At 38.9% G+C, this 27142-nt stretch overlaps 1 protein-coding gene and 1 pseudogene across 1 annotated transcript; one reads left to right on the plus strand and one right to left on the minus strand.

The window, feature by feature from the left end:
- Positions 1-1672: 1672 nt before the first annotated feature.
- Positions 1673-15545, minus strand: LOC114218871 (eukaryotic translation initiation factor 3 subunit L pseudogene; annotated as a pseudogene).
- Positions 9740-27142, plus strand: LOC114218968 (lithostathine-like). The gene is made up of 6 exons (XM_088026194.1): positions 9740-9826; positions 24252-24339; positions 25365-25483; positions 25690-25827; positions 26443-26569; positions 26854-27142. Exons 2-6 carry the CDS (start codon positions 24264-24266, stop codon positions 26919-26921), a joined length of 528 nt encoding a protein of 175 aa, XP_087882320.1. The 5' UTR covers positions 9740-9826; positions 24252-24263; the 3' UTR covers positions 26922-27142.

A 27142-nucleotide genomic window follows, 5' to 3' on the forward strand; every position in this document is an offset into this window, starting at 1 on the left:
AGAAATAACCCCTGCGAGGCTTCACTGAAGATAAGTAGCCAAAAACATATTGCTTTCTTTGATGCTCAGATACTACCTCCCAGTTTGATCATAGTAAAGAAAAAGTATAATTTAAGAGCACTCATTAGTGTAATTTTAAGAGCATTGGTGAGGGCTTCCATTCTCAAAGGGAGGATTCCAAGCCTTGGCAACTTTTTGTTCAGCAGTGCATACCTCTTAATGAATTTTTGGATATGATAAATATAGGGAAAAAATCGTATTTCATTGAAGTGCACTGTCCATAGCACACCCTTCTGGGAAGTCTGGTTCCAAGCCTTTTTACTATCTTTGAGCTGTTTTGCACCTCTTTTTAAGTTGCAGGTAACTGATGGATATGCAAACTCTGTCTTGTCCAGTAGAGTCTCCATTGACTTTTCCATTTTGGAAAATCCATTTTGCCTCCATTTGCCATTCAATTCCTTTATATGTTTGTGCTTTTTGACGTTTCTCCTGAACTAGTTCCCCTATATTACATGAATTAACTAAAAATCTTAAAAATGTGTTCATTTTTACATCTGTAGGAGAGTTATGATTTTGCCATTTTCTAAAATTATCTTTTAACATAAAGTTGGACCTGGGCTTAGTTTAAAATAGTGATTAGAGAGAGACCAAAACTGCTCTCCATTAGCAGTGAACAGGATTTTGGAGTTTGGGGACTGGCAGGTTTAGAAAAGGAGAAGACAATCAAGCAACCACAGAGTGGTGGGAAGAAGTGCGAGAGCCAACAAATGTGGCAACCTACGAGGCTGGAGAGAGGAGGGAGGTGAAGAGTAGAGTGGGGCAGGAAAAGATGGCAGAGGAGAAAGACAAAGGAAAAATTCTACATGGAAGAGGGAATTAAAAAACTTTAAAGATGCTCAAGTCTACTGGTAAACCATGTTGGTCTAAGTTTGCCATGCTTCAGTAGACCTTTTTCTATTATCTCAAAGGTTTGGTAATAAATGATAGCACTTAAAGCTTTGCAATCATAGAATGCCAGGGGGTGAAGTAAGGGGATGTTATATTCCATGCCATTCCAATCCATTTTTTTTCTTTTAGTGGTAATACTACATTTCAATATTGGAGACTAAAATTGTGAGGTGGGTAAGATCCAGAGTAAAGATCCATTTGGGTTCACAGCATTTCATAGGTTGGGCAGGCATCCTACTTGGAGCCTATTTTCCTGGCATACAAAATTTGTTGGTTATTTCTGGTGCTTTGTCAAGGTCACAGTGAAAGTCAGGACAAGCAGCCTCCAGAACTATGCTCACGAGGGCCATGCTCTTAGAAACTCCAACCAGTGCTTTGAACGAGTTTTTACTCTGCTTGAAAAGCTTCAAATTTTTTTGAGGGAAAAAACCGGGACTCCTAATGTTGGTCAGTCTTTTTACAGATAAGAAAATGGAGGCCACTGACATTTAAGCTCGTTATTTTTCGATCTCCTTAAACAGCATTGACCCAAGAAATAGCCCGTAACCCAGATGATCTTTTTTTTTTTTTTTCTTTTTTGGCTCCAAATATCTTTTACTGAGACCTATTTGAAGCATTTCAGTCCTTAATTCAAATAAACTTCAACTCAGCTGAATGGCTGATGGCTGATCTAGGTAAAGGCTTCATGGTGACAAAAATATGCTCCACCTACACAGACCTCAAAATAAGTTCCTAACGAGAGTGTGAATGTACTCAGGGTGTCTGTCCCATCTTCTTCAGGGTTTGATTGAGCTCCTCAAATTTGTGAATCTGCTGAATAAAGAAATCCCCATAGTGCCTGGCGACCTTGGTGTCTGCGATGTGGATCATGTCCTTATCGATGTAGAAGTCAGCCTCAGAGCCCGACTGAAATTCGTCATCAAGGGCAGAGATGCCACTGGTCCACACCAGGTTCCTCACCTTATGCTTGAAGACAAGGAGCTGGATCCGGAACTCCTGCTCTGTGAGGTCCAGGAAGCTGGCCAGCTTGGCCACAGACATAGTTGTGTAGAGTTTGCGGAAGCTGTGGTTGGTAGAGAGCTGGGCCTGCTGCTGCACTTCCTTGGAAAACACCTTCAGCTGCTGCAGGAAGGGCTCCTTGTGGTAGTTGGGGTGCACGTTGTCATAATTGGGGACCACAGGCAACAGGAATTTGGGGCACGAGTAGCTGTAAATTTCCTCATAGACCTGTGGGTCACCCTTCTGCATGCGTAGCATCTTGTCCCCATATTTCTACTGCAGCTGCAGGAAGCCTCTCGTTGATTCACATGGGGCACATGGTGAGGGCGATGGCCAGCAGCACGTGCATCTGCTCATTCTGCTTGTTAATCATCTCCTACTTTATGTGGTCCTCTGGAACATGCTCTTGGCCCTCTGGATGTAGAGGAATATGTTGGCAAAGACCCGGATGGCATCCTGGTAGTGACACATCATCAAATATGCAAAACTGACATAGTATTTGTGGTGACCTGGCACTCAGGCACCTGAGAATACATGCTCTTCTTATTCAGTTCAGTATTCTCCAGTACCTTGATGGCCTGGTAGTAATCCCCCAACAGGGAGTGCAGACGCAGAAGCCCCACCAGGCTGAAATACCCAAGCATCTTGTAAAGGGTGTGCCATCCATACTCCTGCCAGCCACACTCTGGGAGTCGCCTCCACTTGTATACACCTCCAGCTGCTGGTTATTATTGGACTTGTCTACCAGGGAGTGAAGGACGTTGAGGACACTGTGAACATTCCAGATTTTGGTATTGTCTCAGCTCAATGCAAGTGATGGCAGCTAACTCTTGTTATAGCAAGCTCTGAATAAATAGTCTATTTGTTCTAATATGGTGGTCTTTGTTTATTTCCACATAGTGCATATCTCTGGGTGAGAAAACACAGGAAGCGGAGATAATGTGATTTCCAGCACTTTGCATGCTTCAAGATGTGGAAGAATGATCAAAAAAGTTTCTCCTGGGGACTGGTATTCACAAATGGATGAGGAAACAGATCAGAGAAAGGAAGCTAATCTTGCAATGATGTGGGAAACAATCTAGAGAAGTATCACAACACCAAGGTCAATTGAACCACCTCACTCTCTTGTTCTAAAAATATAAATTAGAACCTGGGCGCCAGAGTGGCTCAGTTGGTTGAGCGTCTGACTTCAGCTCAGGTCATGATCTCAAGGTCCTGGGATGGAGCCTTATATCTGGTAACTGGCTCCTAGTTCAGCAGGGAGTCGGCTTCTCCCTCGCTAACTGCCCCTCCCCCACACCTCATGCTCTCATGCGCTCTCTCTCCACATAAATGAATAAAATCTTTAAATATATATATATACATATAATATATTATATATACATATATTTAAATTAGAACCACAAGAGATGCTGAGAAGAGATAAAGGAGTATGCATCCCTAAACAAGAATCCTGCAATAACAACAACAAAAAAATAGCTGAGCATACAAACCCCTGACCCCAAGCCATCTCTACAAGTAAACTGCACTGCAGTTTTTGCTGAGATGGCAAAATTTCCACTTCCCTAAAGTGTAATGAATTTCCTTTGTGAAATAAGTTGGTACCTAAAATAAACATTTTGACAAATTTCAGAGAAACCGCAAAAATCCCTAATATTACTCAATTCTTTACTCATGGACCAAAGTAAAATGGTGATTAAGTATGAGGAATTCACAGGCAATCCTGTGAAATAGATACTGTTCAAAGATAATTTATAGAAAAAGGTAAAATCAGACTCTCATACTGATTGAACACATGTTAAAAATTTTATTTTACTCATATGAGGGAAGCAGGCAGAAATTATAAGCAGTTCAAAAGAAAAGTCAAAACAGCACAGATTTATTTATATGGGTAAAAGAAATGTCAAAATGAATTGCAAATGGGACAAAATGAATTGCAAATGGGACTGTTTTGCCCACGGGAGGGTGGGGGTGGGATCACATCACTACCAGATGGGAACATATACATTACCTACAATTTATATAAAGAGTTGCAAAATAGCTCAAAGACAATGACAATGAGCAGGGGTAGACTCATGATCCAAAGGGTATGCTGTAGATGGTGCATAGTTTTCTACTGAAATAAAGAAACAGTTTCTTTATTTAACTCTACCAGAGAGAAATTCACAGGGTTAATAGAGGCAGAAATAAAATCACTCCTGAAAAGGCACTGAATCACAAGAGGATGGCTTGAGTCCATGTCAGAGCTGCTCAATTTGGAGTGACCCTGTGAAAATAGTTGGAACTACCTAAGTACTACAGATTTGTATGTGTCACTTAAAAGGCTGAAAAGGGCTACATGCCAAACTCTAGATACATAAAACAGAGTCCACTCCCACACTTCCACCCCACCCTGACATCTCTACCCCAAGTTTATTATTTATCTTTTATATTTTAGGTCCTAGGACTTTCCTTCAGCAATATTGAATGAATCACCTCCATATGTGGGGCCTTGCTCTCTCTCTCTCTGCTATGAATTCAGAGATGTCAAAATTTATTTCTTCCTCAGATGATATTACCCACCCCTCTATGTCTCAGACTTGTGTGGCAAAAAAAGTTGGTGGCAGGTATAAACATACCGAAATCCCTGGGGTATAACTGTTTGTTTCCTGGTTCTGAAGCAAGCAGTACAGAAAGGCTGGGTAAAATGAAGGCTCTTCAGATTAGCAGGACAAAAATTGAGAGGAGTTGGTACTACCCATGGTGGGAGGGTAAGTGATACAGGTCATAAACGCTTTGTTTCTGCAAAAGCCCTATCCACCGAAGACCATCAGAGACGAGGTTTTACATGGGCAAAATCAGACATAACAACCCAAGTCAGCGACGGAGGGTACCCCAAAGGAACTATTTGCTGCTATCCAAATAGTTGTAAAAATTGTAAATATTTGTAAAAATTGCGTTCCTAATGAAAGATTCTGAGAAGGGTCCCATTTCTGTATTGGGTGCTATTTCTGAGGTAGGGTTAGGAGAAGCAGCAATTAACTAGTGATTCAGTGCTATCATGATGTGAGGGAGGATTACCAGTTGGGTGTCCCTGGTAATAGATAGGAATAGCAAATGGATCTAGAGATATCATTGATAAGAAAGCAGTAGTCACTCGAAGAGGGGGTCATTGGGCATTAAAGACTTCTCAGAAGTGCGTTGTGAGTGCTTTGAAGAGAGCAACCTGAATTCTCATGCCTACAAACTCATAGTTCCTTCCACATGGTGGCAGTTCCAAAGGGCCATGTTAGTTTTATTCTCTAAGCAGGGTTGTTGAAAGAATCCTAGAGAACAGGGAGTTCATAAAATGTTGGCAATTTGTTGGCAGAATGGCAACTACATCCTCTGAGAAATCATGAAACAACAACAAAAATAACATTTCAGATTCCACTGCAAAACGTCATCCTCAGGTATCTCTGAAATCGTTGTGATTTTTAAGTAAATTGGGCACTTTTTTCAGAGACTTTTAATTTCTCTGAAGGTGCTAAGTAGAGGCAGCATGGGGACCTAGTGATGGCTAAAGGAGATAAAGCTTGCATATACACAAGGCAAGCCGCTCTACCTGTGCTGGGTCTTAATCTTACTGACCTGAAATGTTGGACACCTGTCTGGAGGTTAGTACTAAACTACAGAGAAAACACTAACATCATAACACTATGGCTACAGATTTGCTCTAGGAACCAAAATTTACAATAAAGTATCCTGAAGCCTACCCACTGACCCCATGTAGAGGGCTGGATGTGTCAGTCAGAGAAAAGACTGAAAGCCTAGGATAAGCCTACTGGATCTGGGTCCTCAGGGACCACCAAAAGCTGTATTCATCTAAGGTAGCCTGAAGTGAGATGACATGAAATGACATTCCCAAGATTCTTCCAGTCCCCTGCCTCCTTAAGATACGAAGAGGCTTGAACTAGAGGCACCTTCTTGCAGTCCCTTGACTCTGTTGCATTCCCACATTCCAGCTCTCCTACTAACCTAGCTTGCTCTTCACCAACAACAGTTTTCCTCACAGTAACTCAAAGGTCCTTTCCATCTTTTTTCATCTGTACTTAGAAATACCAACTGAACAAACACCAAAGATATCAAGTCATGTTTTGAATGTAGCCTTGTAAGGGACAGAAATTTTCATAGATAATTTCTGTTCATGTCTCTGAATATATAGCATCCAAGCCAAGCCTGAGCAATAGTATATTTGATGTAGAAAAACAATACCTATAAAGTTACTATATACATATGAGAACAGCAAAGTGTTACCTGCAGTATTACCATGATAATGACAGCTGCTAACAGTCAGATAGCATGTACCATGTGCTAGACATTGTTATAAGCATTTATGTGTATTAACTCATTTAAACCTCACAACAAAGTGGATAGTTTTAAAGTGGATACCATTATTCTTCCTTTTGGCAGATGAGAAAATTGAGGAATGTAATACAATTTCTATCAATGTGTGACATACCTTTTAATGGAAGAGTAGAAAATTCCTACCAATAGGCCATATCTCATGTTTAGGGTATGTTCACATTGATTTTAGAGTGAAATCTCTTTGTTTCTTGAGGCTACATTTAACCAATTAATTTCCTCAAGAGTGACTCGAGATGACCTATTGGAAATGAGAGCCCTAAAATGGAAGGTGAAGGGCAACTATAAAAGGCACTGTCTAGTAACAGACTGGAAAAAACACTGAAACTTCCACCCAAAGAAGAATGAATGAATTGAAGTATAACTAAGGAATGGAGTATCATACACATGGATAAATCTCACAAAAATAATATTGAAAGGAAAAAATCAAGTTGCAGAAGAATATATGATAATGTTTATATATAATGTAAAATTGTATGAATAGTACCAAATGGTGTTTAGGGATACATGTACTGCTAACCCTTGAACAGCATGAGGATTAGGGGTACTGATGCCCTGCACAGTAGGAAATTTGTGTATTAACTTTCGACTCCCTGGAAACTACTAATAGCTTAATGTTGACTGGAAGCCTTATCAGTAACATGAATAGTCTATTAACATATTTTTTATGTTATACACATTATACACTGTATTTTTATAATAAAGTAAGCTAGAGAAGAGAAAATGTTAATAAAATCGTAAGAGAAAATACATTTAGAGTACCGTACTGCAAAAAAATATGTATATAAGTGGACCCATGCAGTTCAAATCCATATTGTCTAGGGGTTAACCGTATTAAAGCTATAAAGAGATGTATGGTAACAAACACTTCATTAAATGCTCTTCTGTGTCAGACATTGTGCCATTATAGATATTATCTTGTATTTGGAGTACTCAAGAATTATAGAAGTACTTATCAAGGTTTCTAATGTCATGAATTAGATATGGGATGGTATAGTAGTGTTGCTAATTCTGTATTTTATTAAAAACAAAGTAAAATAGGGATGCCTGGGTTCCTCAGTCGATTAAGTGTCTGACTCTTGGTTTTGACTCAAGTCATGATCTCATGGGTCATGGGATCAAGTCCTGCATTGGCTCTGTGCTCAGTGGGGAGTCTGAGATTCTCTCCCTTTGGCTCCTCCCCCACCTCTCTGTCTCTCTAAAATAAACAAATCTTTAAAAAAAAAAACAAAGAATAAAACAGAACTTACCATCTATCCTCATCATTATTTATAAATAGAAGATATTCTAATATTTCCAAATATGTTAAAAACATAATCACAGGGGAAAATTTTAATTGAGCTAGCTTTATCTCACCAAATTCTTTATTCTTCCCTGAAGAACATAGTATAAGCAGTTCAGAGCTGCTGTTACAGAACACTCAAGATTCGCAGAAGTGAAAAGAAGACCTTCACTGATTTAAGTCAGAACACCAGTAGTCACTTCTTTCTTACTTGGTTGGCTATGGCTTCCTTCATCACAAAAAGATGAGATATTAAAAGACATAATGTGACAGCTGTTATGCTGAATTTCTCTTACACTGAAAAAAAATGCCTATAATGAAGATATGGCAGTGACATCTACGGGCTGTGTGTTCATTTGGGAAGAAGGCTCCACATGTTCCAGACAAAACAGATGCTTATTATGTTCCTCAGGGACTCTCTCACAAATTTCTGCCTTTGTATCAGTTTCCCCTCTTCTCTTTCAAAAACAGATCCCACTATTTTACCTGTAAAGCAGCCACTGAATTAAATGCTTTCCCAAGAACCACTGTTTTTAGGTTGGCAATTCTGGGTTTTAACACAACTGTCACCACTGACTCCGTGCAGTTGATATGAACCACAGTAGCATGCTATGCTAAACAAGGGACAAGAAAACAGTAGGATATGAAAGTATCTACAATAGTGTAGACTACCTCTCTATGCAGCAGCTCACATGGACAAGCAAGAGTATGACAGATAAGACACCACAGTTCTAAGTGTTGTCATTCACTCTCCTTGAATCCGAGTGAAAGGATTGGGCAGTTTTACAATTTCAAAGAAGAGAAAATGATGGTAAAGGATGCATAGAACTGAGTTGGAACTAGTAAATTCACTCCAAGATAAAAGTGAGGGTGATTCGGGGGCGCCTGGGTGGCTCAGCCGGTTAAGCGTCTGCCTTCCGCTCCCGTCATCATCTCAGGGTCCTGGGATCGAGCCCCATGTGAGGCTCCCTGCTCAGCCAAGAGTCTGCTTCTCCCTCTCCCTCTGCCTCTCCTCCTGCTTGTGCTCTCTTGCTCTCTCTCTCTCTGACAAATAAATAAAATCTAAAAAAACTTAGAGCAGTATTGACACCTCTGCTCAAATTAATAAATATCCTTCTCAGTAGACTCTCTTGTCAAGGAAAATTTCTTGTTTATTTAACTCCCTTTTCCAAAGAACCCATATGAACGAATAAAAGTCTAAAATAGTACGGTAAAATATATCTTCAATCAACCTGCCACAAGTCCACATGACAAACTTACCAGAAACACAAAATCTGGATCAAATAAAAGAAAGAAGCTACAGAGAACACTTTACATGTTGATCACAGTGCAGAGGTCTGAATATAGATGAAAGGCAAGAAAAGTCCCTGAAAACAACCCTTTTTTGAAATGATGAAAACAGAAGGAGAGATATAGGCGTTCCCCACTTTGGTAATTTCATTTTACTCTTTATATTGAAAATTTCAAGTACAGACAACAGCAGAGAAAATAATGTAATAAACCACATGTGTCCATTACTCAGATTTAACAATATTCAATTATAAATGAAGCAGGCAGAACAGATTTGGAGATACACTGGGTCTCTGGGGGTAGATCAGTCTCCTACATAAAATTAGCTCAGCTTCTATATTTTTATTTATACAAACAACCAAACAAAAACCCTACTGCTAAAGCCATTAGGTTTCTTCATTCAGAAAGAGTCCTAAATGATATGAGATGAAGCAGGGCAGAGAATACTGGGCAACAATGAGCTGAGATTCAGGTTTGCAGTTTCAGGTGAAAATCAATTGAGATAAGTTAATAACAATGCAACCAAAAGTTTGGGGACCAAGGGGATTTCACAGTCACTCACTTGCCAACATGAAACTTGCTCTCCTCAAAGCAAGGTAAAGGATTAACTCTGAGGTAGCCTCACACTTCTAATCAAGGGAGCACATACAGCCCTCTGGCAGATGGTATTGCAAATTTGGCAAGCGCTAAGAGAGAGCTTACCCGAATTAAAATTACCAGCAGCCAACTGTCAGTTCACTCCAGATACCACTGCCACCTCCCACGCTCAAAAAACACAAGATCTAACCGCGATTACAAACCACCAATTCAGTCACTAAGTGAAAAATGAAAAGTATCCAGGGAAGCAAAGAAAGGAGCTGAGTGGAATCCTCCAATATTTTTTCTAAGGCAAAATAACGACACAGATAGAACTTCTACTCAAAGGTATGTAAAAAGACAATCTGGCCTTGGATCTCTGTAAATACACTGTGTCAAACAAAAAGAAGGACATAGACATTAGAAGTGAAGTTCAAATACAGAATACATGTTGAAATCCAAAAACAAAACAAAACAAAAAAACAGAAGAAAACTTTTGCAAAATTGTCTTTGTACTCTCAAAAGAACTAGAAGCTATCAATGACGAGTACTGAAGATGGAAGATACAACGACGTGGAGAAAGTTATGATGGTAATATTTTTTCTTATTCTTGAACTTCCTTCATCTAGCTCCACGTCATCTTGACAGTAAGTATTCTTTCTTTTTTTTTCTGGAACTCAGAAGATTCTGGATTCAGATAGTCCTTTATTGCAAAGTTTTATTTTTTCCTTGACTAATTTTTCTGTTCTTTTTGTTCTGTTTTTCTTCTTCAATTGGACAAGTTAGAAATCTTTTGGTCTCTATGGCATGTGTTCTATATATATCATCTTTTTATTAAGATTTAGAAGAAAAACAAAAAATAAAATTTATCATAGATCTGAAAGTAAGGAAGCACTAAGGGCTAGACCTAAGATGAAAAAGAAGCATATCAGTAACTTTGAGGACAGGCTTGAGAAATGGTGAAAATGTAATGGGAGACTAAAAAAATAATTTAGTATAAACAAAGAAACAAACAAATAAATATCTGAACCCAGGTAGAAAGATCTTATGTTCTACAAAGGAGGGAAAAATTACATTACTCTCACTCTTCTCCACAAAACATTAGATTCCAGAAGAAGAGACCATTTGCATAAAAAGCTAAGGGGAAGGTCTATTCTAATAGAATTTCATAACCAGCCAAGATATCATTTTTAGATTTAAATAATGGGAAGTAAAGGCTCAATATTTGTAGCACTCACAAACTCTTTAAAAAAAACCATTTAAATAAATAAGGCAGTCACTTTTTCTTTAATTAACTAAAGTTCATATTCTATTCAAATTTCTTCAGAATTTTCCTATTTTTTTCTATTCCAAGATTCTCCTGCATTCCTGACTCACAAAACTATAATATAGTAAGTATTTGTTGCTTTAAGCTGCTAGTTTTGGGGCATTTTGTTACATAGCAATAGGTAAACTACTAATTATAATTGTGTAGCCCCAAATTAGGTAGTGTGGTTTTTCCATTCTGCTTGCACTTTTCCTAAGTATTAATTTACTATATCTATTCTCTTTGCATTTTCACCTAATGTTTTGAATTGATTTCAATAAACTGCATGGTTTGAGCATTTTAATTCATTAGTGAGCCTTTCTGTTCTGTGACCTCTGACTTGGAAGCTACCATTATATCAAGGCAATTTCCCACAGCAATAGCATTATTATCAGTGGTGGCTGCCACAATTTTCACAAAGTCTCCCTCCCAATTCTGGGACTAAGGATGTGTAAATGTTTTCCTGAAGGTGCTCAGCTGGTTCGTTAGGAGGGATTTGTTATTTTTACACAGAGTAAATGTGTGGAAGAAGCCTTGGAAATAATTTGAAGAGTAAAGTAAATTTCCAAAGAAAATGTAGAACTCTGCCCTGAACATAAGCAGAAATTGCTATCAGTGCTGGTCACAAGTTGTAGTTGTGTCAACGTTGCCTAGTCCCATTTCTGGGCAGCTACAACTCAGTGAGGGTTCCTCAATTGGTATAGAGGTGGGAAAGAACAACTCAGAAAATAAACAGTGTTCAGATGGTATTTATGGGAAAAACATAAATCATTGACTTCAAGTCAACAAGTGGTTACGGAAGACTTAACTATGTGCCAGGTTCTACCCCAGGTGCTATGAAAAATAAAACAATGACTAAGACTCAGTTCTTGACAAAAACCTTTGAGACACATTTACTCATGAGTGATAGAGTCACAGTTTTTCCTCACAAGGAGAGCACGGTGGGAAGGATGACACCATGAGGCAGATGCAAGTACGAATGCTGATGACTATGCTGGCGAGGGGATAGGAAGCTTCGTGTGAGGCCCACACCATGTCATGGACTAGAGGAACATTTTACTTCTTATATAAAAACTAATGTTTAGGGTTTTTTTTATAGTTTCCATAAAAAATGACCACAAATTTGGCAACTTAAAGCAATACATTTTATCATCTCACAGTTCTGTGGGTGAGAGATCTGGGCAGAGCATGGTTCAGCTGTTTTCCTTTTTAAGATTTTTTAAAATTTATTTATTTGAGAGAGGGAGGGAGAGAGAGAGAGAGTTAGAGAGAGCACAGCAGGGTGAAGAGCAGAGGGAAAAGCAGACTCCCTGCTGAGCAGGGAGCCTGATGCAGGACCTGGGATCATGACCAAGAGCTGAAGGCTGAACCAACTGAGCCACCCAGGCATCCCTCAGCTGGTTTTCTACCCCAGGTTTCATAAGGCTGAAACCAACATGGCAGTAGGGCTGTATTCCTTTTCTAGAGGCTCTAGGATGAATCTGTTTCCCAGCTCATTCAGCTTATTGGCAATATTCAGTTCCTTGTGATTTGGGACTGAGGTCCCTGTTGTCCTGCTGGCTGTCAGCTAGAGGCTGTTTTCAGATTCTGGAGAGTAACTACATTCCTTAGCTCATGTCCCTCTTCCATTTTCAAAGACAGCAGTGATGAGTCAAATTCTTCTCACACTTAAGATCTCTCTGTCCTCCCCTCCTGCCTCATCTTTCCTGATTTCTACTGCATCTGACTTTTCTGCCTTCTTCTTCTCCTTTTAAGGGTGTATGTGATTAAATTATACCCACCCAGATAATCCAAGAGTATCTTCTTATTTTAAAGTTAGCTTCCTAGTAGCTTTATTATATGTGCAAAGTTCTTTTACCACAATACCTAGCTTAGTGTTTGAACAACCAGGGGCAGGAATATTGGGGGTGGGGTGGGGAACATCTTTAAAATTTTGCCAACCCCAATTCTCAACAGAGCTCCTGCACTGAAAAAATGCTGGTTTGTTCCTTCAATACAAAAACCATATATCACAGATTCTTCCAGGGCTGGAAGTTTGCAGAAAATGGGGTGAAATGATGGGAACTGTTAATCCCATACAAATGTAAAGACTAGAATGATTTTGCTGTTTAAATATCAGTTCTATTTGGAGCCAGCAATCACAGATGTCGACTATGTGTTTTAAAAAAAATCAATACATTCCTGGAGTGATGATCAGTTAGAAGGGTTATAAATTTCACGTATGGCTTACAAGAAATGGATAGGGAAACTTGCCCAGTATATTGACTATTTTGCCTTTGAAATGTAACCATCAATATAAAGGCCTCTTATGCAGAAGAAACCAGATTTATGATTATTTGGCGGAGGAGGGGTATAAGCCTTTACTGAGCTTTGACTTGGGGCCAGAAATTGGTGAGTCATTATTATAATCATGTCTTTTGGCTTTATATGTCAGCAGAGTAGGTTTCTTGTCCTTCCTGTGTTTTCCCCCCAAGGCAGAGCCAAAGGAGGTGAGGAGGTAAGGAGGCCCAGCAGGCTCAGCTAGCCAAGCCTTGCCATGAGGCTGCTCATTTCAGGAGGCCAGGCTGCCATTGGAATTTTTATTATAGATGGAAGAAACAAAGATGCTCATCATTTTGGCCATTTGAAAAACACTTCTTGATTTTTCAGGTTTATATTTTTTCCTATTTGGATAATATGCAGCAGGTCTTCATCAGGGTGAACAGATAGCTTGTTAACTTCTCTTTTATGAAGTTTCGCTTAGGAACACATGCCATGGTTTTAAATCAGGGAAAATTGGGTGCAGGATCTTCCCTTTAGAGCCTTAAACAAAATGAAGATATTTTATTTTAAAAAACAATTACTTAATTTAATAATTTAAAATGTTTAGGTTTGCCTGTTTGTTTTCATTATAAAACAGGGCAATCAATGCCTCTAGCCACCTTCTTAGAGTGAGAGTTGGAACAGTGCCAGGGAAGGCAGCAGCAGCCTTGGGGGAAGAACTGCACTGCTAAAAGCTGGAGCTGATCTACTGTCTAGGAAACTGGGGTGGCTAGAAAGTGGGTAATTTCCTGAGAAACTCTACGGCCAAATGTAACCATGTATAAAAAAGGGAATATCACCTCTACAAAGGTGAACCATTAATTTTATTTTCATTTTTGAGTAGGAGTACTTTCCCACTGTTGAAAAAAACTAGGTACATATATATACACATATACGCATGTATACAAAATATGTGTGTATACATACACATACACATGTGTGTACATCTGTGTGTGAGGTTTGCTCCTACTTCTGGCCCCATCTTCTTGGATTCCTACCATCACTCCTTGTTTTTGAAGGGAGCTATCTTTATTACTGTCTTCTTTATCCTTTAAGAGTTTTTTCATGCATATAAAAGCAAGTATTAATATATTGCCTTATCTCCTTTGTACACAAAATACAATATACTCAGGTCTGTACCTTTTTCTCACTCATAATCATACCTTAGAAATTTTTCTCATCAGTACATAAACAGCTTCTACATTCTTTTTTATAGCTACACAGTATAGGTCCTCAATTCCTCATCGCATTTCAGAAAAACAAAATAAAACTTTGACTTGCTTGGTATTTCATTCCTAGATATATATCTAAGAATAGAGTGTACATAGACATACTATAAGACATGTGATGTTCCTCGCAGCACTATTCTTAAAGACAGTGAAAATTACCCAAATGTCCATCAGTAGAAGAAAAGATAAATAAATTGCAGTATATCCATGTAATGAAACACTACACAGAAATTAGAATGAACAATCTATAATTACACAAAATAATTTGAACATATCTCACAAACACAAAGTTAATTGAGAGAAGCCAGACACTAGATAGTACATAGTTTATGATTCCATTTATGTCAAGAACCGAAAGATGCCAAGCCAAATACGTTTATGTATTTGAAGCCAGGGATCTGTGGAAGCAAGCAGGGGTGGATCTCCTGGGATGCTGGTAATTACTATTTTCTGATCTGGGCTCTGGATGCACTAATGTATTGTTATTGAAAACTCATTAAACTATGCATTTACCATTTGTGAATTTTTATATATGATAAAAAGTTTAAAGAAAAAGGAAGAGGAAAAAAGGCATTAAAAATCAAGTATTTTGGGGGCACCTGGGCGGCTTAGTTGGTTAAGCTCCCGACTGTTGGTTTCGACTCAGGTCATGATCTCGGGGTTCTGGGATTGAGCCCCACGTGTAGGTCTACACTCAGCATGGAGTCTGCTTGTCCCTCTCCCTCTGCTCCTCCCCCTGCTCCTTCTCTCATAAGTAAATCAAATCTTACAAAAAAAACCCCACACAAGTATGTTTACCATTCACTTGATAATTATATTGATTTTCTATTATTGCCTGAGCAGATCACCACAAATTTAGATTCTTTAAATAGCACAAATTTATTATCTGCAATTCTGTAGTTTCTGCAACACAGGCTGTGGTTCTCTGCTCCAGGTCTCAGAAGGCTAAAATCTAAGTGTCTTCCTTTGTGGAGGCTCTAGGGGAGAATCTGCTTTCAAACTCACTCATGTTTTTAGCAGAATTCAGTTCCTTGCGTCTGTCAGTCTGAGTTCTCCATTTCTTTGTTGGCTTTAGGTCTCTGTTAATCCTTAAGGACATCTGTATTCGTTTTGCCCCCTCCACCTTAAACCAGCAGTGGTGCATACAGTCCTTCTCTGTGACTTTCCTTTCTATCACATCTCTCTTCCTCTTCTCTTCTGGCTTCCTCTTCTTCCAGCCAGAGATGGTCATCTACTTTTAATGTCTCATGTAATTATATTGGATTCACCCAGAAAATACATGATAATCTCCCCATCTCCATGTCCCTAATGTTAATTACATTTGTGAAGTTCTTTTTGTCATGTAACCAAATATATGCAACCTAATGTAATGTCCCGTAACCCTAGAACTCATAGGTTCCAGGGATCAGGGCACGGACACCTTGAGGGACCACTATTCTGCCCCATCCGGTGATGCAATCTCACCCTGTCTGAGCGGACCTGAAGTGAAGGTACTTCAAAATGTATGGTCTTTATATACCATTTAATGTGATTTTTCGAACATATTGCTGCAGCATGTTAATGTGGTGGATAAAGACGTACTGTCCTAGTCTCTCCTGGGAGTGTCATATAATAGACAATTACCATAGTACCTTTTAATCCAAAAATTCTGAATTCTGAAACACATCTGGTTCAGGCACTGTGAACTGATCTTTCATTGAATAGAAGCATTGTAGTCTATTCTGCTCTCCTCATATATATTTAGCTTATTTCTATTCTTCTCCTCTTATTACTAGTCTTGTAACAAGAAACCTTGAACATAGTTAATTTTGCATTGTATGTAAATGTATTTGTATAATAAATACCAAGAAGTAAAACTTGGGGATCAAAGGATATATGCATTTTCTTATTTTTGATATATATGGCCAAATTGCCCTATGCAAAGGGAGGCATCACTTTACTTTATCTTCCCTCACTTCATGTGTGAAGATTCTGCTTCCTCACAGTCCTGCTCATACAGTTTATAATCAAACTTGCAGATCTTTGCCACTATGATAGATTCAGTACAGTTTTACTTTAATTAAGGGACTTTACTGTTTGAGAAGTTTTAATTTTACAGAAAAACTGAGCAGAATGCACAGAGTTCCTATATGATTCAGTGCAGTTTTAATTTGCAATTATTTTGTTATGTGAGCATACTTTTAATAGATTGATCATACTGTAGTATGAAGAATACTGTAATTCCTTTACTGTGAAATATTTGTTTGTATTGCCTACAATTTTTTATTGAATTATTGATATTTTTAAATTGATTTATAGAAAATCATTATATATTGGGTACATTTTTGGTTTAAGTTAAAAACGGTTGTTCCCAGATTTGTCTTTTGACTGCTTACTTTATTAGACATTTTTCATTACAGAAGTGTTTTACTTTTATGTAAAATGTTATTAATATACCCTTCTATAGTTTATTGGTTTTTATCATACTAAGAATTGCTTTCTGTAGATTGCTTATATATATGAATTAGGAATCCAAGTTCTAATTCTTTATATACTTTATCTAATATCTAATATATTATATACTTTAATATATAGTATATATATTATAAATATATATAAAGTATATAAGTATATATACTTATATATAAAGTATATATAAAGTATATAACATATACTTTATATATATTTTATCTAATATCTAATATCTAATATATATATAATAAATAGTATCTAATCTTACATACTTTATCTAATTCTTCATATACTTTATCAAAAACAACATACAAAAGCTGGCTACATTCCAGTAAAGGCTTTTATATACTACATGCATTAATATATTAAGGTTTTGTAAGGTGCATTTTCATAAACCCTATAGCAAGATGGATGAGAATAGCAAGGGAAACATGTTCACTAATTATACATAGGACCAACATACGAGGCTTCATTAAGTATTAAAGTCCTGAACATAGATGGTATTTGTTTACATCATAGGCATGCAACTATCAACGTGCTCTTCACTTAAAGGATGAGTCTTTGTCAGAATACAGGGACCTTGCTCAGATAAGATCTTTTGTTCCAGGTATAATTTTTAATCTTTTCCTAAGTAGTTAGCACAGAGAGACAAAAAGCACCCATAACAGGAAAGTGAAATTGAGAGGAATGTATATTTCTGAGCTTTCTTGTTCTTATAAAGCTTATGAAAATATTAGAGAATCAGCAAGTGTCATAAGACAGGAGATGGAAAAGAATGGAAGAAAATATTGGGGGAGAATTAACAGGTGTCACAAGAGAAGAACAAAAGAGTAGAAGAGAACGAGGAAAAATTCTGAAGGATCAACAAATTTTAGATTTGAATGGAAGGAGGAAAAGGGGGAATAAAATCTAGGGGAATTGACGGATGTTAAAAAAAGAAGATACTATGGGGGAGGAGAGGGAGGAAAATCTTGGAACCTGGAATGTTTGGAATTTGAGATCGACATTAAATGTGCAGGTGGCCCTGGACCTTGGACAAAGACTCCAGTCATGAACATGAGACTGACCTAGGATATGTACATTGGATCTGGACTATAGACATGGACCATAAATCTGTACTGAGTATGGACACTGGAATTGGACATTGGACCTTTTACCTGCACTTTTCACAATTTCAAACTTAGACATTAGGCCAAGACCTGGATCTCACATATTGGAGCTTAATGTAAACATATCATCTATACTTAGACATTGGAATGGGATATAACACCCAAAACTTGGATCTGAATTTGTCTAGAACGTGGAATCTGACCTTAATTATGCTCCATGGTCATGAACTTGGGTGTTTTCCCCTGACATTGACCTAGACATCTAATCTTAGACTTGGGACTTAGTCTGGACCTGGACATAGAACTTGGACTTCAGTTCTAAACATAGATGTGAAATTGGACTTGAGAAATTTACCATGATCTTGGAACTTTACCTTGACCTGGACATCCAATCTGTAAATCAGAAGTTAATTTGACCTATATCTTAGACCTGGTATTAGACCTGGATCTTGAGTCTGGACAAGATCCAGAGTGGAAATATACCTAGGAATGCAACCTTGGACATGGTCCTTATCCTTGTATAGATATGAACTTTGGACCAGCCTTTGCACCTGGACCTAGACTTCACCTTGGTCATAGATGCTGACTGTGGACCTCTGACCTGGAAGTAGATTTTGGATGGAGAACCTGGACCTGTATATTCTAGTTTCTTAAACACAACCTTCAGTTGGAATTTATATTTTTTTGAACAGGCAATAAGTTACTTTGGAGAAGAGTGTCTGAGACTGACCTTCTTTCTTCTTATACTGCTTTTTTCAATAAATGATGCTTTAACTCATCTTAACTTGTTACAACTATTTGAAAAAATCACATTTGAAATGAATGTGCTTTTCTGAGCTCTTTTGGTTAGTCTGGGCTTACTACTAAACATCTATTTCTTAGTTCCAATTGGAACAAAAATTATGAAAATGAATGCCCTTTGGAATCAGACCAACTTGTTAACTGCCTGCTAAGATCAGGTCACACCACTCCTGTTTTATGCTCTCAAAATCCTATACTTATTCTTCAGTGCTCTTACCATATTATAATTAAATAATTAATTATATTACTGTTTGGATAATTTCTTTCTATTTTGTATCTACCAGTTGTCAGCAAATTATACTCAGTGGTCCAAAATCTGGTTCACTGCCTGTGTTTATATGGCCGATAAGCTAAGAATTTTTTTTACATTTTTAAATGGTTAGAAAATAATCAAAAGAAGACTATTTTGATATTGTAAAAATGTTGTATGGTGGACAGATGGTAACCACACTTATGACGAGCAATGAGTAATGTGTAGAATTGTTGAATCAATATGTTGTACACCTGAAACTAATAACATTGTATGTTAATCATATTTCAGTAAGAAAGAATATTTTGTGACACATAAAAATGATGTGAAATTCAGATTTCAGTGCTCATAATTAATGTTCAACTAGAATACAAATGTGTTTATCATTTGCATATTGTTTTTGGCTGCTTTCATGCTACAATGGCAGAATTGAGAGACAGTATGGCCCACAGAGCCCAAACTATTTACTATCTGGCCCTTTACAAAAGTTTGCTGACCCTTGTCCTACACAGCAAAGATGAAAACCATTTTTGTCATTATTAGGACTTTCAGATTTTAGAGATTTTATTTATTTATTTACTTATTTATATTTATCTATATATTTATTTAAAAGATTTTGTTTATTTGAGAGAGAGAGAGAGCACATGAGTTGGGGGGGCACAGGAAGAGGGACAGGCAGACTCCCCTCTGAGCAGGGAGCCCCATGCTGAGCTTGATCCCAGAGCCCGGGGATCATGACCTGGGGGGAAGGCAGACGCTCAACTCAACTGACTAAGCCACCCAGGCATCCCTATTTATTTATTATTTTAAAGATTTTATTTATTTATTTTGAAAGAGAGAGGGAGCGCGAGTGGAAGGAGGGAGAGGGTAGCAGGAGAGGGAGAAGCAGGCTAGCAGGCTCCCCACTGAGCAGGGAACCCTGGGATCTTGACCTGAGCTGAAGGCTGACACTTAACCGACTGAGTCACCCAGGTGCCCTCAGATTTTAGAGATTTTAAAATATGACAAATTACACATCTTAACCAACTGAGCCACCCAGTCACCCAAAACAAAAGTCTTACATTGCAGTTAAGGATATTATAACCTTAATGTTTATTATAAGTATAACCTTATTTCAATTAAAATAGAAACAAAACTGAGTTTTAATAACTTCTAATAGGAGGATCTGAGTTTAAATGCCTTCTACCTAGCAATGGGGAAGATTCAGAAGGACAGGAAACCAAGTACAGCTTGAAAAGGAGAAGAGAAATTTTGGATTGCCCATAAGTCCACCTCTTACAAACAAATGAAGGACTCAGAGGCTTTCCATCTTCAAAACTATTTAAGCTCTGCTTTGAAAGGTGCAGTCTGATGATCACTCTTTTTAACTCTGAAGATATAATTTTTTTCTGGTTGGACACAGAAAATCAATTACCGCATTGTTTTTCCTTGTTAACTGTTTACATATCTAAGTGTTAAATATTTATTTATAATACTTTAATATTTTATTTGAGTTTGTAAAATTTATTTTTAATGTATATTTTTATATATGACTCAACATGAATATTGTTCTATATTATGATATTTCTATTTTATGGTAATGATGAGAAAATACATATATGTTATTATTGATAGTGAACATGTAAGTTAAACTATAACTTTCTATCTGGAAAATTTTAAACATATAAAAAATTGGAAGAATAGTATAATGTTCTTACATCTTACACTTAGATTCAGTAATTGTTACCAGATTGTAATATATTTGCTTTATTTCCTATTCCTTGACCTCTCCTCCCTCTACACACAGACATTTTCTTGAATAATTTGAAAATAAGTTGTATATATCACGACATTTTACCTCTAAATACTTCACTATAAGTATCAGAAGTATAAGGATAATTCACTAACTATAATAACATTATCACAAGAAAAAAATTAAAATTCTGGGACTATCAAATATAAGCCCATATTTATATTTCACAGTTGTCTCTGAAATAACTTACTTTATTATAATCAAGACCCAATTAAAATTTACTCACTTGATTAGGTTACTATATCTCCTTAGGTTATATTAATCTAAAATGGATTCTTTGCTCCATTTCACTGAGTTTTCAAGAATTCGAGAACATACTCCATTCTAGATTTGTAATTGCTATTACTCACTTTTTCTCAAGTAATTTTTTTAATGTAGCAAGATTATTTCTCAATCATCTTAATTATCATTTGCATGATAACATTATTTTTTATTTTATTTTTTCATTTTTTTAAAATTTTCAAATTCATTAGATATATTAGCTGTCCTCCAAATTACAGCAAATCACAGTTTTTCAAATGTTTCAACACTGCACAATGTAGGTGTCCATTTTTCTGACCTCCAATAATACTTATTCCATCCTCAGCCTATTTCCAAAGCCAATAACACATATTTTGTTTTTTGTTGTTTTTCTTCTTTTTCTTCCTTTTTTGTTTTTAGCTTCCTTTGTTCTTTTTTTAATTATTATGTTAGCCACCATATAGTACAACATTAGTTTTTTTATTATGTTAGTTAATTGCCATACATCATTAGTTTTTGATGTAGTGTTCCATGATTCATTGCATATAACACCCAGTGCTCCATGCAGAACATGCCCTCTTTAATACCCATCACCAGGCTAACCCATCCCCTCACCCCTTCCCCTCTAGAACCCTCAGTTTGTTTCTCAGAGTCCATAGTCTCATGGTTCGTCTCCCCCTCCAACTTCCCCCCCCTTCATTCTTTCCTTCCTGCTATCTTCTTCTTCTCCTTCTTTTTAACATATAATATATTATTTGTTTCAGAGGTACAGGTCTGTGATTCAACAGTCTTACACAATTCACAGTGCTCACCATAGCACATACCCTCCACAATGTCTATCACCCAGCCACCCCATCCCTCCCACCCCCCACCACTCTAGCAACCCTCAGTTTGTTTCCTGAGATTAAGAATTCCTCATATCAGGGGCACCTGGGTGGTTCAGTTGTTAAGCATCTGCCTTCGGCTCAGGTCATGATCCCGGGGTCCTGGAATCGAGCCCTGCATCGGGCTCCCTTCTCAGAGGGAAGCTTGCTTCTCCCTCTCCCACTTCCCTGCTTGTGTTCCCTAGCTTGCTGTGTCTCTCTCTGTCAAACAAATAAATAAAATCTTTAAAAAAAAAAGAATTCCTCATATCAGGGAGGTCATATGATACATGTCTTTCTCTGATTGACTTATTTCACTCAGCATAATACCCTCCAGTTCCATCCATGTCATTGCAAATGGCAAGATGTCATTCCTTTTGATGGCTGCATAATATTCCATTGTATATATCTATACCACATCTTCTTTATCCATTCATCTGTCGATGGACATCTTGGCTTTTACATCATTAGTTTTTGAGGTAGTGATCCATGATTCAATGTTTTCGTATAACACCCAGTGCTCCATGCGGTACATGCCCTCCTTAATACCCATCACCGGGCTCACCCCTCCCCCCTCCCCCTCCCCTCTAAAACTGTGTTTGTTTCTCAGAGTCCATAGTCTCTCATGGTTCGTCTCTCCCTCCAATTCCCCCCCCATTTTTCCCTTCCTTCTCCTAATGTCCTCCATGCTGTTCCTTATGTTCCACAGATAAGTGAAACCATATGATGATTGTCTTTCTCTGTTTGACTTATTTCACTTAGCATAATCTCCTCCAGTTCTTTTAAACTTTAATTTCTACTGAGTTCTCACTATAGTTATGGCTTTGGATTTACATATTTTTGTATATATTTTGTTACATAATACTTTCTTTTTCCTTTTTAACAAAAGAATCTGTTAGCTATATTTCTTATTAGATTATTTGTGGATTCTACTGATATTGGATTCTGAGGACATGAATCAATTATGAGCTTAACTGCATGACCTCATCACAAATCCCTACCGTAGACATTTACACACAGGCTGGTCTAAAAACCTATTGTGAAAGTCAGGGTATGTAGAAAATCCCAGCATATCTTTGTCCAGGACTGGCCAAACCAAACCTGAAACACATAGTATGAGCCACGTGTTTCTTGCTATTGCCAGAATTGCCAACTCAGAAGTAAACCTGACCTAGGAACTTTTCTCAGTATCCATAGATGAAACTGGACCCCCTCCCAGTAAGAATGTAACCGAAATAAATGTCTTTTCATCTAGAGCCAAATGATAGTCTTTGCAAGGGAGGTTGTTAGCAGTCCAGGGTAGTGAACATCTTGACGTTGCACCTCTAACTTAAATGTAATATGGGATGATATCTACAATTTCATCCAATTCCTGCTCTGACCCTTTTTTAACCCTCATTTTTTTTCCTTTGGCTCTGCATCATTTGACTCTAATTCTCCTTATGCTCTAATTTCCATTGCCTCTTATCTTATCCCATTGTAATTATCCATCAGGTAAGCTCCATCTCTCAGGAGACTAGCAAGGCCAAGTTTAAGCATCTGATTTTCCATAATATCTTGGCTCAACTATTGAATCATCAGATGATTCTGAGTTTTCTTTAAAATTAACCACCATGTTTAAGAGGCAACCCTGAAATATCATCTCCATTCTTGGCTTTAGTTCCTTCTATGCTCTCACTTATGAGACCTGTGATACTTGTAATTGCCATACTTGCCTCCACTTATCATCCCAAATTATTTAATTTAACTGCACAAGACAGAAAGAAATACATATGTATGCCTACAGAAGGGAGTTCTTGAAATATCAACCAGAAGAATTACTCCATTAGATGTTCCCCTTTTTTAATACTACAATTTGTGCCAACAGCCCCTAACACAGAAGAGGCAGGGAAAGAACAAACTTCACCTGTTCCTTGGGAAAGTGCTGACCTGCGAACAGGAAAGAGGAAAAATTTGTGGAAATTCCCAGACTTTGCTGGGAAGAGACTCCTCCCTGTGGTGGCAATCTCCTTGAACCAATGCCAAGCACCTCCCATGACACCTGTCCCCTCCACAATCCTGTAATTCATTTCAGTGCCCCTCCTTCAAATTTTCTTATAAAAGCCCAATCTTCTCTGACCTGACAAACCATTGCAAATCCCTGCAAGACAGGTGAGTAGAAGCTGAGAGAAGATGAGACCCATGACAGGAATTATACTGTACATACTTGGGGGAAGGTACAGGAGGATCCCTGTCAGAGACACAGGAGCTCTGGTCTCAGCACAGGCAAGCTTGTCCGTTCCCAGGGAGTAGGAGGGCCACAGATTTCCAGTTCTTTCCAGAGCTATACAAGGGGATAGATGTCAACGGAAAGACAAGGAAGAGGAGTGGCATCTCTGCATGCCCTCTCTCCAATCATGCTTTCCTTAGTGATCTCTGATTGCTTCCTCAGATCCTAGACACGATGCTGCCTCCCATGGCCCTCCCCAGCATGTCCTGGATGCTGCTTTCCTGCCTGATGTTCCTGGCTCGGGTCCAAGGTGAGCTTTCACTGTTCCTAGCACTGGGTCCTTGTGAATGCTCGGGGCCAAGAAGAAGAGGAAGGCCCCCGTGGTAATGTGGTGACACATATACTCACACAAAGAAACTGCCTATAACTTGTCCATCATCACTCCTTCCTTCAGGGTAACTAGGGGTGGCCAGCATCACAGTGGTCCACTAACACTGCAAGGAGGTCATTTCCATTTTGTCCCAGCACTCTAATTTAGGTTGGTAGGTGAAAGAGGAAAAGCGTGAAGGGTCAGTAATGAGATACTGGGAAGGAAAATGAGGACCCAGTGCAAGAGTGGTCAGCCTAGAGTGGGGAAGGGTTGGACTTTGAAGGGGAAGGATGAAAAGAAAAGAGAAGATTCCTCATTTAGTGGGGCTGGTCCAAGATCAAGAAATCTTTTTTTTTGTTTTTTACTTTTTTATTGTTATGTTAATCACCGTACATTACATCATTAGTTCTTGATGTAGTGTTCCATGATTCATTGTTTGTGCATAACACCCAGCGCTCCACGTAGAATGTGCCCTCTTTAATACCCATCACCAGGCTAACCCATCCCCCCACCCTCCTCCCCTCTAGAACCCTCAGTTTGTTTTTCAGAGTCCATCGTCTCTCATGGTTCCTCTCCCCCTCCGACTTACTCCCATTCATTCTTCCCCTCCTGCTATCTTCTTCTTTTTCTTTTTTATTAAAATTTGTTGCATTATTTGTTTCAGAAGTACAGATCTGTGATTCAACAGTCTTGCACAATTCACAGCACTCACCACAGCACATACCCTACCCAATGTCTATCACCCAGCCACCCCATCCCACCCACCCCCCACCACTCCAGCAACCCTTAGTTTGTTTCCTGAGATCAAGAAATCTTGAAAGTGTTGGCAATGGGGAGAGGCAGTCAGGACTTTGGCATCACTTCCCAAGCACTGGCCTCATACATATTCCCCTAGGTCACCTCCCTACCCTGATCCCCACTCTCCTATTTACTTCTTCCTTCTCTTTTATTTCCTCCTACCCTAGGTGAAGACTTCCAGAAGGATGTGCCCGCTCCACGGATCAGCTGTCCCAAAGGCTCCAAGGCTTATGCCGCCCACTGCTATGCCTTGTTTATGACACCAAAATCCTGGATGGATGCAGATGTGAGTACTTGGATTTCAGTTAGGGTTTTAAGGGAAAGTACATAAGAGACCTGAGGAGGGGGGGTCAGTTCCATTCTCCAGAATTTCTTGGGGGCAAGACCGAGTATCCACATCTTTTGCATATATACCCCTTCTCCCCTACCTCTGCCTACCCTCCCCCCAATGATGTCTCAGGCTCCTCCTGAGTCTCTCCCTTCCCCACACAGATGGCCTGCCAGAAAATGTCTTCGGGACACCTTTTGTCTGTGCTCAGTGGGTCTGAAGCATCCTTTGTGGCCTCCCTAGTCAAGAACAGTGTGAACACCTACTCAAATATCTGGATTGGGCTCCATGACCCCACAGAGGTATGAACTCATCTTCTCTTCATAACCTTTCAAGATGCTATTGCCCCCACCAAGCCCACTCCCTGTCCCCTGTGCCTGCCCAGTAAATGCCTTAAAGAGCCCTGGAGCTCAGAGATCCAGGAGGACATGAGGGGGAAAGGGAGGGCTCTGTAGTGGCTCACCAGCTGAGTTGTGTGGAAGTCCCTTGTCTCCAGCTGAAGTTAATCTGCCTCCTGTCATGCTTGTACACAATTTGCACATGAGGCCTTGTTAATTCAGTTCTCTGAGCTTCACAGAGTCTGCAAAAATTGTGCTGAGGGAATCCTAAGTGAAGATAGGATCCATTTTTGCTCTATAGAACAGACACTGTCTTTGAGGTTCAGGGGGTAATTACAAATGCACCACTAATTGCTGTTCAGTCAGTAACATGTTACTCTGGGTGGTTCTGTAGGTCTTTGTGATTACTGGTTTGGGAATCTGCCAATAAGAGGAAGGAGCTGGGCATTTTCCCAGAGGAGAGCTCTGGCTCCAGGGAAGCATCGAGATGAGCAGAGCAAATTTGATGATGCTGGGGAGGGGTTCATGCAAGGATAACTCTCATGGCTATTCAGCCTCACCACACTCCATCTTCTATAGGGCTATGAGCCCAGTGCAGGTGGTTGGGAGTGGAGTAGCAATGATCTGCTGAATTACTTGGCCTGGGAGAGAGACCCCCCCACTATCGCAAACCCTGGCCATTGTAGGAGTCTGTCAAGTAGCACAGGTAAGTAACAGAGGAGCTGCTTTCTGCCCAGAATTTTCCATCCTCTTTTTCTCCATTTCTCGACATGACCTTCAGAGAATCCTCCTGAGCTAGGAAATGTAGTGTTGGTTTGTCTTCCTCCATCCCCTCTCATCTCTCCTTTCTTTGAGTCTCCTTCCTCTGGAGCAGGACATTGATGAGGATAAGGGAGAGGTTTTGGATCCTAGGGCAGGATCTGGGATGCCTCTCCCTTGGGTTCAAGAGCTCCATCAGCCACATCTACCTGAGCTCCTTTGTCTCTCTAGGATATCTGAAATGGAAAGATTACAACTGTGGTATGAGGCTACCCTATGTCTGCAAGTTCAAGGACTAGATCTGGGGAGACGTGAGGAACCTGAGTTTTGCATGCCACTCATCATGGACATGGGACCAAGTGTAAAGAATACCCCTGAAAGAAACATTCTCCTATACCTCTAAACTTGACCACCTCATTATGACCTTCCCTTCTTCTCAGCCTCATTTCAAACTCCTCTGTGTCTTCCATAATTTAAGTTTCAAATGGCAAAATAAAAAATAAATAAATTTAGTCTGTAA

The sequence above is a fragment of the Eumetopias jubatus genome, unplaced genomic scaffold, assembly GCF_037043125.1.
Source record: "Eumetopias jubatus isolate StellerSeaLion01/CBP00866 unplaced genomic scaffold, mEumJub1_p1.0 scaffold_9, whole genome shotgun sequence".
In the NCBI taxonomy this organism is placed as follows: Eukaryota; Metazoa; Chordata; class Mammalia; order Carnivora; family Otariidae; genus Eumetopias; species Eumetopias jubatus.

Excerpts from the sequence above, each read along its gene's own strand:
- LOC114218968 (XM_088026194.1), top strand. The coding sequence starts at position 24,264 with ATGCTGCCTCCCATGGCCCTCCCCAGCATGTCCTGGATGCTGCTTTCC. Across the intron at positions 24,340-25,364 it reads GTTCCTGGCTCGGGTCCAAG|GTGAAGACTTCCAGAAGGAT; the intron begins GTGAGCTTTCAC and ends CTCCTACCCTAG. Across the intron at positions 26,570-26,853 it reads GAGTCTGTCAAGTAGCACAG|GATATCTGAAATGGAAAGAT; the intron begins GTAAGTAACAGA and ends TTGTCTCTCTAG.